At 48.0% G+C, this 12,244-nt stretch overlaps 1 protein-coding gene across 1 annotated transcript; it reads right to left on the bottom strand.

The window, feature by feature from the left end:
- Positions 1-8,174: 8,174 nt before the first annotated feature.
- On the bottom strand, positions 8,175-11,967 carry CFAP20 (cilia and flagella associated protein 20). Its single transcript, XM_083370334.1, has 6 exons — positions 11,552-11,967; positions 11,364-11,443; positions 11,149-11,260; positions 10,874-11,062; positions 9,234-9,344; positions 8,175-8,584 (listed from the first exon to the last, which is right to left on the bottom strand). The coding sequence occupies exons 1-6, from the start codon at positions 11,633-11,635 to the stop codon at positions 8,579-8,581; spliced, it is 582 nt and encodes a 193-aa protein (XP_083226460.1). The 5' UTR covers positions 11,636-11,967; the 3' UTR covers positions 8,175-8,578.
- Positions 11,968-12,244: the final 277 nt, after the last annotated feature.

Genomic DNA, 12,244 nt, shown 5'->3' with positions numbered 1-12,244 from the left:
CAGTGTCAGATTGGGTTGTATTCTAGCCCCAATGCTTTTTGATTTCTGTGTCAATTATTTACCAGGATTTCTGTATACTGCAGACACTAATATTCCAAAGATCAATGATAAATTTATTAATATCCTTTTATATGCCAGTGACATAGTTCTAATGGCACATTTCCAATCAATAAGGCTTGAGAAGACTGCCGCAGAAGCTAAATACCTTAAAATTGATGGTATTTTGCAAAAAAAAGTGTGAAATATAACTGGCAGATAAATGGGAAGCCTATTGAACCAATGAGTTTTTTTTACCTATTTAGGAGTGGTTTCACCAGAACTGGCTCATGGTTAAATCATTTTAAAAGAAGCTTGGCAAGGTCTGAGGTCAACAGTAAAAGATTATACACTACAACTACCTAGGTACCTTGATTCATATATTGAAAGTATTCAGGGTGCTGCCCTATGGGCAAGAATTGTGGGGCCTTAATAAAGCAATCCCACTTGAACAAGTACAGAAACATTTTAAAGATGTATCCTGAGGATGGATAAGAACACATCTGTCCTTGCCATCAGAGCAGAAAAAAGTATTAATTCCTTACATAGTGGTCCAATAACTAAAATTTTCACATAGTTTAGAGGCAGAGAATCCATTCAATCAACCCTGACAGTCTTCCCAAAATAGCCCTAACAGAACAGATGAGTGTGGCCTGGCCCAACTCCTGGCCCAACCATCTTTCCAAAATTATTTCACCATGGGGCTTTCTACCCAGCATCTGTTCTGAATGGCCTCACAGGCAAGAGAAAATTTTAAACCAAGAGTCTTGGATATCAAACTGACATGGAGTTCTTGGCTAAATTGATCCCTAAATTGGATGGTGAAGAATAAAACTATTTTTTATTCTGGAAAATACTTTTCATTGAATCTGACAATCTTTAAAAAGGGCGTTTTCAAAGAGCAAGATTTGAGCTATTGGTGAAATGGCAAAATATGGGTGCTTGCACCATGTCATATTTTGAGAAAACCTGTATATTCAGCCACTGAAAATATCTCTCATATTTTGTTTGACTGTTAATTGTACGCCCCCATAAGGCTTAAATACTTAGTATCCTCTTTGGAAAGAACAGCACAGTGGGATCTGAACCACAGATTGATCATCTTTTCTCCTGGGCTGAACAGTATATATTGGACATAGAACCACTAAGTTTATAACTAAGGCAGTCATGCTACAAACCCAATACACTGAACAAATTGGGGCACACTGCAAAGGGAGATTCATTTATCTGATCATTGTCTCTCTATTAACACACAAGTATTTTATCACTTTAATTCCTCCTTTCTTATTTCAAAATTAGACTATGTACTGTATTTTATTTTATCTTATTGATAAGGTCACAAGACCAATCAATGAATAAACTACTATTCCTACTATACTACAAGGAAGCAGGTTCTGGTTAGGCATGAGGAGTCAAATACATGCTTGACTGCAGAAGCTGCTAGCCAGCAGAACAAGCTCTCATGTGATAAATGGAATTGTCCTTTGCAGGAGGCCTTCAAACAGAAACTGGAGGGTCATCAGTGACACAAAAGGCTAAACTAGGTGACCTCTTTAGTCCCAACTCTATGGTATTGTGGTTCCTTAAACATTTGTATTGTGAGAAGACAATTAGGCAAACGCAACCTTCTATATCTGCCTAGAAAGCCCGCACTTTGGGACTCCAGTTGCGGAAGCCCAAATGCCGTTGCCCATGCCAATCCCCAAAGCAAAGGAAAGTCCTTGTTGATGAGAAACTGTGGAGGAAGGAATTTTGCCCAGTTCTTGAATCTGAAACTGGCCCACAAGCATAAGACAAAGAAGTCTTTTCTTTCCCCTAAAGGAGGAGAGCAGGGCTGAAACAGACCCAGGGCTCTGCTGAAGTCCACACTGAACAGCTTTGTCTTCAACTTTTAGCCGATAGTTGGACATTCCAGCAATATCTTTTATTTGCCATCTGCATCCTGTTCACGTCTTTCCTTAAGAAAGAAATCTGGCTGGTAGAAGAACAAATCCATCCAGCTGCTCATGTAATTAATAAAAAAGGCCACCCAGGCCATGTCCATCTGCAAACAGATGCTGGACTGTCCTTTCCAGCTGAAGGGCAGGATAAGTCCGTATGGAAATGGAAATTTCCACAGCAAAATTCCTGGCAGATTGAGTATGGACATTATTATGCTGTTATAAATACACTCAAAATCTGGAAGGATGGAGGTGAAAAAGAGACCATGAGAAGGTGGAGAACTTATCAGAATTCTGAGGCAAGAACATCGACAAAAGTTCTTAGGATGACTGCTAAACAGAAAGCCGCAAAAGCCAGCAAATCCTGAGCCCACCAGGAATACATAAAGCCTTTTTGCACATTAAATCTGGGGCAAAAACTGGCCCTCGTCGTGGAGTTTTAAATGCAGTAAAACAATGTCATTTGTATTTTAAAAAATTACCCTTTATGCTTCCTGCTTTTGCATCCTTCCAACCAGAAGGCAAAATGGACCAAGCTAGAATTTGGGAGGAGGATTTCCATGAAGCCTGGGTCCACTGAAGACCTACCGTTACTGGTGCTGAGGAAAGCAATTCAGCCTTCTTCTTAGATGGTGCTGATCCTGTGTCAGTTCAGATGGGAAAAAGTGGGCAGAAAGATTGACCCTCGACTCACAACCCTTCAAAGTTACAACTTTATGGACTATTCAAAGTTACCATGTTACTAACTTAACAACTGCAGCGATTCATTTAACAATTGTGACAGAAAAGGTTGAAAATTGGAGCAAAACTCACTTAACAATGGTCTTGCTTGGCAATGGAAATTTTGGGCAAAGTGGATTGATGCCCATTTTAGCAGTCCACCTAGGCCAGGGGTAGGCCACCTCGGCTCTTTTATGACTCGTGGACTTCAACTCCCAGAATTCCTGAGCCAGCCATGCTGAGGGGAAAGGGAGAGACTTCCAAGCTGAGCCAAGCTGGCTCAGGAATTCTGGGAATTAAAGTCCACGAGTCATCGAAGAGCCAAGGTTGCCTACCCCTGAGCTAGGCGGACAGTCAAGCAGTGACCCAAACCATGGAGCTATGGCTGAAGGGCAGGTGGTTGTTGCTGCCTTTATTACGTGCTAATGGAGTGATCCCAAAGCAAAGGACACCTGATTCTTGGGCAGATCCAGTTCAGGGGCCAAACAGAGGAAAAGATTCAGCCCAGATGACTGGCTGAAATTCTTCTCCCAGGTTCAGATGCTGGGAGCTGGAAGACTTGCCACAGAGAAGCCGCTGCTCCAGGCGCCCAAATGGAGGAAGTGTGTGGGACAGAGCAAGAGATGCTAGAACCCGGCCAGCTCAGAGAATGGCCGACTCCTGCCGCTGCCCTGGACCAGCCAGTGGATGGACGGAAATGGGAGGAGGAGGAGGAGGAGCTGGCAAGGCAGGGGGAGCGGGGGGGGAGAAAACTACAGCAGGACTTTTCTCTGTTGGAACAAGCTGAGGGCCACATCCGGCTCAGCTAGAAAAAGCCTGAGATGAAATTGCCCAGTTGAAAGAGGAGAAGCAGGTTTTAACTCATGAAACCAAAGTGATTCCCAGGCTGAAGAAATTAATTCAGGGGTTCTCTTCAAGGGCTAATTAAGCTGGTTAAAAATACTTGTGCCTGTGACAAAATTATTTCCAATTTGAAACAAAAACTATAAAACAAGATTTTTCACATAGCCTGATTAGCTTAAGACCAAAGAGGATTCTGCACCAACAGATGTTCGGGGCTCTGACTGACCACTCTGCAGCTGTGCCAGGCAAAGAGGAAGTCAGTGGCTCTATAATTAGATAAAGGTAAAGGTTCCCCCGCACACGAGTGCTAGTCAATTCCGACTCTAGGGGCCGGTGCTCATCTCCGTTTCAAAGCCAAGGAGCCAGCGCTTGTCCGAGGATGTCTCCATGGTCATGTGGCCGGCATGACTAGATGCCAAAGGCGCACGGAACACTGTTACCTTCCCACCGGAGCGGTCCCTATTTTTCTACTTGCATTTTTACGTGCTTTCGAACTGCTAGGTTGGCAGAAGCTGGGACGAGTAACAGGCGCTCACTCTGCACTCGGGATTCGACCCGCCAAACTGCCAACCTTCTGATCAACAAGCTCAGCGTCCTATTAGGGGGAGTTAATTGGCGAAATGCCTCTCAAATATTTGGCCTGTGTCCTGGATCCTCCACTTGCACTCCAGCTTCTCTGTGTCCAGAAAGAAAGGAGGTTGATGGTGGGATAACGTTGAGCCATGCTTTGACCCAAACATGCAGGACATCCAGGTGATGCAGGACAGGTGCAGCGGCTGGAGGTGCTGGCATTCTGAGAAACAGCTGCAGGGATGAAGCCCAGGCTGCAAACTGGGGAAAGCCTCAGGATTCCATTTCAGCGGGGCTACCGTGGATAATTGTGGGAACAGATAAACCCGGGAATTAATTAGCTTTAAATTTAAATAGCTTTAAATTCACAGCAAACCCCACAAACTGTTATGTGGAGGCTAATGCAGTCCTGGACCTTAAGGCCTCAGACAAGCCTGTTTGTGGCACCTGCTGAGACACCCACCTGGCTGCCAGAGCAGTTGCAAGCAGAAGTCCAAAGGAACCTTCAACTAATAGCTCAAGACCCAAAGTTGATGCAGTTCGGGCCGGGGCCCACCTTTCTGCACATCGGAATGCCTACTTGTTACAGTGGTGCAGTTTTTCCTGCATCTGGTACATGGAATCAGACCACTTCAAGCGCCATCTTTCTCCTGCCAGCCTTTTTCCTGTCTGTCCCGCATGGCACAGTTCCTCTCAGGTTTTGGAATATTTCCTGCTGACAGCAACAGACTGACAAATGGAGTCCCGAATCTCTTTATATTATGTCTTTCCAACATTCCATCGGGCTGGAAACTATAAAAAGAGGTAATCTGAGCAAGAATACCATCACCCATCTTCAGACATATAATCAGCTCCAGTTTACGTATGGACCTCGTACATCACCATGGTGGAGGTTAAAGAGCGTTATTGCAGGCAAACTCTGCGGGCAGCTGATGGAGTTCAAGGTTCATCTTCACTAAACTTTCAGTTCATCTCTTCTGACCTTCTGAGGTCAGTAAAAAGAGGAGCCAGATTGTTGGGGGGTGATTTGTAAACTGCTCAGGGCGTGCTGTAAAGCAGCATATGAGTCTATTGCTATTGCTATCGCGTCCTGCAGCAACTCCTGGAGAAATATGTGCTCAAGAGACTGGAGTCCTGCTCAGCCTCCCGGGGTCCCCATTCTGCCACTGACGCTCGTTATGGAGATGCTTTTCCCAAAGTTGATTTTGTTCAATTTTTGCTATTCCTATCTTTGCTCATCTGCCTATAATGGTCTAATTCAGTGCTGAAGGTTGGCAGAGCTGGACGAAGGGGGCCCCAGGCAGCCACTCCGTTTTCTGACCAAGGGGGTTCCAGCTCCCCAGCTCTGCCAGGAGCACTGCTGGTAGGGGGGACCCTGAGAACCCCCTGGCACCTGCACCCTTCCTCCCACCCGGCGGCTCTGTCCATTGGCAGTGGCTGCCACTTCCAGGCCATGGGCCTGGAGCAGAGCTGCTCTGCCGGCCAACAAGACCTATCGGGGGGCCCTTTCCTCCCAAATTTTACCACAGGAGACTATCACGGCCTCTTTCCTCCCTCCAAAAGGCTCTTTCTTTGGTGGCCCTTGAAGGAGGGGGGCTCTCTGAGAAAGAGAAGCGAGCCCAGCAGCCATCTTGCCAAGCCCAGAGGGAAGGGGAGAAAGAGGCGCCAGAAAGCGGGCAGAGGTCAGGGAGGCGAGCGCCAGATGTGGAGTGGAGGACAATGAGAGCCTTCTGCTCTCCAGCCAGCCCCCTCGCCCCCCCTTGTTCCAGCTGGCCATGCAACAGCCTCCCCAACGGCTTTCCTGTCCCCATGGCAGCCCCAGGAAGTGTGCCCTGGAAGGCGCAGCCGAGCAGGTCTTGGCGGATCCCAAGGAGGTGGCAAGGGGCTCTCCAGGGGATCACTTGGGAGGGCAGATCCAGCCGGTGAGGGAGGGAAGAGGAGTCTTTTACCCAAGAAGAGCAGCTAGTGCCCTCCTGGGGACCAGGCAGCAAGCGAGGGCTCCGGCCAGGCTGGGCTCCAGCAAGGTCTACGCAAGCAGGCTCAGCCTGGAAGGGCCAGAAATCCCTGGGAGTTGGCAAGTCTGCCTTGGCAAGAGAAAGGCCAGCGGCCCCACAGCCTCCGGCTGTTTTTCCAGTCTCCGTCCAAATGTGAGAACCGCTATCAGCGGGACGGCTTGCGTCCGGAAGTGGTGGGCGCTCCGTCACTGGAGGATTTCAAGAGGAGATTGGTCATTTTTCTGGAGTGGCATAGGGCCTCATACTTGGCTGGAGGGTGGGATGCTGTTTCTATTCATCTACATTCCCTTATGTAATAGGTATTAACATATATTTAACATTAACAAAGAAAGACCTTGCGTTCACAAATTTGCTTTTCATTTTTCCAACTCCAAACTTTATTTTACTCAATTTCTACAGCCACCCAATTCAACCAAGTGGCTCTGAATAACGAAAGAGAGTTGGAAGGGACCTTGGAGGTCTCGTCCAACCCGCTGCTCAAACAGGAGACCCTACCCCATCTTATACAGGCAGCCCTGGGCTTATGACAACTGAGCCCAAAATTTGTTAAGTGAAACATTTGTTAAATGAGTTTTGCCCCACTTTACCACCTTTCTTGCCAGTTGTTAAATGGATCACTGCAGGCGTTGTTCTTTGTTAAAAGAATCTGCCTTTCCCACTGACTTTGCTTGCCAGCTTACAAAAGGATCATGTGATCGCAGGACATTGGGACTGTCACAGAGCAGTCAATGGGCAAGTGTTTGAATTTTGATCATGTGACCATGGGATGCTGCAATGGTCATAAGTGTGAAAAACAGTGCTAAGTGTTTTTTTTCAGGGCCGTTGAAATGAACTGTTGTGAGTCAAGAGCTATGTGTGCTTGTGCCCCTCCACTTCATTTGTCTGTCCAGCCTGACTGCCCAAAGTGGGATAGCAGCCTGCAGATCTTCCTGTGACTTCGCTCTGCCTGCAGCAGAAGTCTTGGCGGGAGGGTGCAGCTGGATGGAGAGAGAAGTGGGTCAGTGCACATCAGCCCGAAGTAGACCAGACCAGGGGATCAATTCCAGATTGCTGGAATTGGCGAATGGTAGAATCTTGCAATTGTTCTGGACTTCCTCTCATTGTCAAATCTGCACCATGGAGCTCTGCCCAGCTGGACGACCTCATTCCCTCAGCCGTAAGGCATTGTGAGCCCAGTGCAGGGTGTGGAGGTTCAGGCCTGGCCTGGCCAGAGAGATGCCTCTGCCTTACCAACAGCTTCCTCCAGTCTCTTGCAAAGATCTGTGGCTTTGCTATTCTCCATGTAAGAGCCACCCATCACACCCCCAGCTCCGATGCTACCAGCAACCCTTACCTCACCCTGGTGAAGCTCTAGAAATTAGCCCTTCGGTTTGTGTGTTGTGAGCTCAGCTATTCTTGTAAGTCATAGACAATAAGTTATAGAACTGGAAGAGACCCTGGAGGTCTTCTAGTCCAGCCCCCTGCTCAAGCAGGAGACCCTATACCATTCCAGACAAGTGACTGCCCAGCCTCTTCTTAAAAACCTCCAGTGATGAAGCACCCAGAACTTCTGGAAGCAAGCTTCAGCTGGTTAACCAACCTGGCTAATTGTCCTCAGTGTTAGGAAGTTTCTCCTTAATTCCAGGCTGCCTCTCTTCTTAGTTTCCATCCTGTTTCTCGTCCCCCTCTGGTGCTTTGGAGAACAAGTTGAGCCCCTCCTCTTTGTGGCGACCTCTCAAATACTGGAAGGCTGCTATCATGTCACCCCTAGTCCTTTTTCCCCCTCTAAACTAGCCATACCCAAATCCTGCAACTGTTCTTTATGTTGTCTCCAGGCCTTTAATCATCCTAGTTGCTCTTCTCAGCACTTTCACCAAAGTCGCAATATCTTTTTTGTAATGTGGTGACAAAACTTGGATGCAGTATTCCAGGTGTGGTCTTACTCAGGTTTTATAACATGATTTCATTCTATGCCTCTGCTGATACAATCCAGGATTGTATTAGCTTTTTTGGCTGCTGCCTTGTATTTAAGTATTTAGCTCCAAATGGCCAAGAGAGACCAAGCACAGCCTTACAAAGAAAATCAAATATTTAATAGCAGCTTCCAGGGGAAGAGTAGCTCACACATACTTAGGGCAAACACAGAGACAGAGCAAAGAAGGAAACCACTGGCATCTGTGAGGGCACCAGAGTTTCAGAACTGCTTCAACAAAACCTTCCACTTGCTAGGCAAATCAGTTCCACGATTCACGGTTTCCCTAGGAGTGATCCACAACTTCAAAGTGGAGCCCGATCCAACTCTCACACAGAACAATGATATGCTTTGTTTTGTTTGGTCCCAGCATCAGAGATACCAACTGTTATTAAATATAGTTACTCAAGGAAGTCCACACCTACATTTTCTTTCTAATTGAAAAAAATACTATTCCATCAGCATCTTCGCATTGTTTCTGCTGGAGACTTCCCATCAGGCCATCATTGCTGCATTGGGCAACATGTGCAAAGAGACAATGTTATTCAATATACACATAGCAAACTTTTTACCTGGACAGAAAAACACAACTCTTTGAGCAGCGTACATTTCTAGAAACACAAGATAGAATTTGTTAGGAACATGGTGCTCAACCACAATGTGGCCTTCTGAGGGGGAACTTGCTGGGCTCTCTAAACCTCACGGGGGCCCTGCACCAGGCATTCTCACATCAGCAGCAGTGCCCACAGGTTGTAAGAGGCCGACTCCTTTACTAAGATGCCTCCTTCAAATGCTGAATGCTAGAAAAACAGATCAGTGGGGGCACTGAGAGAAGTGTGGACTTTTTTTTTCAATCAATGTGTTCAAGCCATTTCTCTTGGGAGATGCTTCCAAGTGAATTTCTGCATTGAGCTGTGGTTGAACACTGGCAGAGGGAGCCCTTCCAGAATTTCTTTTGGGAACACAAGGAAGACACCAACCTGTTCACTGGAAAAGTTTCTCCATAGAGAGCAAGCAATTTCTTAGCCTCAGACATTTTTCCTTAGAGCACCAAATGCTATAAGGTCTCCCACCCACAACTGCCCTAATGGGAGTTGCAGTTGTAGTTGTAGGACACTTCATGGAACAGAACATCCCATCTATCCCCCACCTGCTCACCTTTGCCTTGTTCTGGACAGGAATGTAAAGTTTGAACTCAGCAGGAAGCTCATCCTCAGAGTAGAGTCTGTCTGAGAAGTAAATTCTGCGGATGCGACAGTTTGCATGGATCTGAAAAGGAAATCATATCTGAAGATGCAGCAAGAGCTACTTCAAATCCTACGCCCATCTAAAAATGCCTTGGTATTTCATTCAAACCAAATTATCAAATTTTTACAGTCTAGTTCCTGGAGAACAAAATCAGGCAGGCAAAGGACTATTCACTTATTGGATACCATCTCCAATCTGGACCTTTACTCTCTGTATAGTTAGATGGAGGGCTTATGCCAACGATGGTTTCAACAACCATGGCCAAAGCCCTTTGGACTTCCCTACAAGGCTCATCTGCCTAGCGAGCTCCTAGTGACAACTCTGCAGATCCACTGCCCAAGAACTCACTTTCGGTGACCCAGAGCTCCTGAGCACAAACCCACTCTATGGATTTCTTCTACCCATATTCATGCCTAGAAGTTGCACAAATCTTGATCCTTCAGCGTTGACAAGTTTTGAAGTGGTTGACTCTTGCTATCAAAACATCCTACAATTGCCTGATTTTTTTTACAGAAAAAAGGGACGCTCTCTGTTCTCTGACAAATTACAGATCCTCCCTCCAGTAATGAACATTCACAGCCTAATACTATCAACTGAGCTATTCACACTTAACTCATTTGTTCTGCATTTTATTTTATTCATTTATTTTATTTTAATTCCATTTATATCCCGCCCTTCTCCGAAGACTCAGGGCGGCTTATAAGCTTAGCAGTAGCCTTCATTCTATGTATATGCCTGCTTATTAGGGCTTTCACACACACCCCCAAGCGGCATTATTACAAAGTCAGCTTAATTGCCCCCAACAATCTGCATGGGCTGCCATTCCAAATTTGCATCTATTTTAACTCAGCCCAAAGGTCAAACTGGAGTTGATGTGCGACTGTATTCCAGTGTGTCCAAAGACAAATTAAATCACAAAGGAAATAGAGCACTATCTTGTGCTACATTTCTTTGCAAAAACAAAATTGGTAGCTATCAGCCCATCCTCTCTTTTGCTTTTGTAAAAGAATAAAGATTATAAAGGAATCTTTTAAAGATTCCTAAGGAAAAGAATATCTTGAGTTAAAATTAGATATTACTTTTTTTAAAAAAATCAAAACCATTTGAATAAATAAAATTGTAGGTGATCCACCTTACATTATTGGTAAATTTTGTAACTTGAAATAACAAATCCTCATCAGACTATGAAAAGCAAGTCCTGCTTCTTTATGCATCCTTTTGTGTCAGTCTGATATCTTGGGAATTCAAATAATTGTTGGAAAAGCCATCCTCAAAACCCAACATTGGCTCCTATGAAAAGAGATGTTCTCTCCTATAATTTTGCTCAGAAGATTCCTTGGAGTCAATAAAAGTACAGAATGTGTTTTACAATACAACTTGGTTGGAAGAATTATCCAACAATTACGCAACAGTCAGGAGGAGCAGCTTTCCAGAGGGGCATTTGTTTTTCTTCCTTGGGCACATCAACGCTTTTTAAAGAGAAGTGACTTCACCGGCACCTCTGGGAATTCACCAGGGCCCAGGAAGCTCCTGGCCCTTCAACTCTCTACCTGCACTCTCAGGGTCTCGATGTAGTTGGTGCCGTAGGCCCGCCGGGTAAAGTCGGACAGGTTGAACTGGATCTGGTTCCAGCCGTCGTCCAGGCGCATGGGCATGGTGCAGATGAAAGGCTTCACCCGCGTGGTGCTTTGGTAGTTACTGGCACGGAACCGTCGGCGCACGTTTTTATCATCCAGCACCTAGGAGAAGGAGAGGGGGAGGGAGGAAGCGGCCCTGCCGAGGCTCCAGGCAGAGGCAGCCTCCGCTCCTTCGGCTGCACACCCACCTGCACTTCAAAGGTGAAGTACTTCTTCAGGTTTTTGATGATCATCACCAAGAAGGGCAGCTTGATCCCCAGCGTCTTCTTCGGGTCGGCGGGACACGTGATGTAGGTGGTGCTGCGGGGGGGGGGGGGAGAAGCGACCTTCCCGTCATCGCCCGACCTTCCCCGGCGGCAAAATGCAGGCCCGCCGGCCGCGGTGCCCGGGGAGCCCCTCCTACCTGACGTTGGTGCCCTCGATCTCCAGCACCAGCGACTGGATGTCGTTGTCGGTGATCCGCTTGATGTGGCCGTTCCGCACCTGCCGGGGAGACGGAAGGAGCCCCGTCGCCGCCTGCCCAGCCCCCCCCCGCCTCGGGGCCTCCCTGCCGCCGGCTCCCGCCCTCCGCGGCCCGTCCCCGCCCGGCACCTTCTTGTCCCAGATCTGCAGCGGCTTGCTCCCGATGCTGTAGAGGATGGACAGGAAGCCGCTCTGGAACGTGTTCTTGAACATCCCGTCGCCGCGGCGCCTCCGCACCGGCCGCCCGTCCGCCGCGCGCGCGCGTCCCTCAGGCCGAGGCCCCGGCGCGGAGGGAGACGGATGGCGCTGGGCAGAGAACCTCGAGGAAAGCGCTCCGCCAGCGCTCGCTGCCTCCCAAAGGCGCCCGTCGCCGGGAGACGGACTCCTTTCCGGACGGGACTCGTTTTGCCCCCGCCCGCCCGTCTGTTGTCCGACCTCTTGTCGCCGCGGCAACCAGAGGCTCACAAGCCCCGCCCCCTAAATCCGGAAAGGGGACGGGGATCCCCGGAGCCGGAAGGCGGCGCTGCCGTGCCTTCTAAAGCGCTTCTCCAACCCGGCGCCCTCCGGATGAATTCGCAGGAGGAGAAAATCGGAATAGATTCCTGGAAAGGGCTTAGAGGACATCTAGTCGGGCACACCCCCCCCCACCCCCAGGAAGCCAACAGATGCAACTTCGGTGAAGAAAAGTGTTGCCCATCCTTGGAATGTTCCACCTGGGGCTGGCCTGAGCTGCAGAGGACGAGGAAGGCCGACCTTTGGGGCCTTCTGAATTGGCTGCCTCCGGAGGGGGAGGCTCAGGGACGGCAGGACCAGGCTGTCCCG

Source organism: Vipera ursinii (assembly GCF_947247035.1).
Source record: "Vipera ursinii genome assembly, chromosome: 10".
Taxonomy (NCBI): domain Eukaryota; kingdom Metazoa; phylum Chordata; class Lepidosauria; order Squamata; family Viperidae; genus Vipera; species Vipera ursinii.
The sequence above is the reverse complement of the archived record's forward strand: the minus strand, read 5'-3'. Positions and strand labels throughout refer to the sequence as shown.

Coding starts and splice junctions, on each gene's coding strand:
- CFAP20 (XM_083370334.1), bottom strand. CDS start 11,635: ATGTTCAAGAACACGTTCCAGAGCGGCTTCCTGTCCATCCTCTACAGC. Junction 11,261..11,363: donor ATCGAGGGCACCAACGTCAG/GTAGGAGGGGCT, acceptor CCCCCCCCGCAG/CACCACCTACATCACGTGTC. Junction 9,345..10,873: donor TCGAGACCCTGAGAGTGCAG/GTAGAGAGTTGA, acceptor TTTCCTTTTCAG/ATCCATGCAAACTGTCGCAT.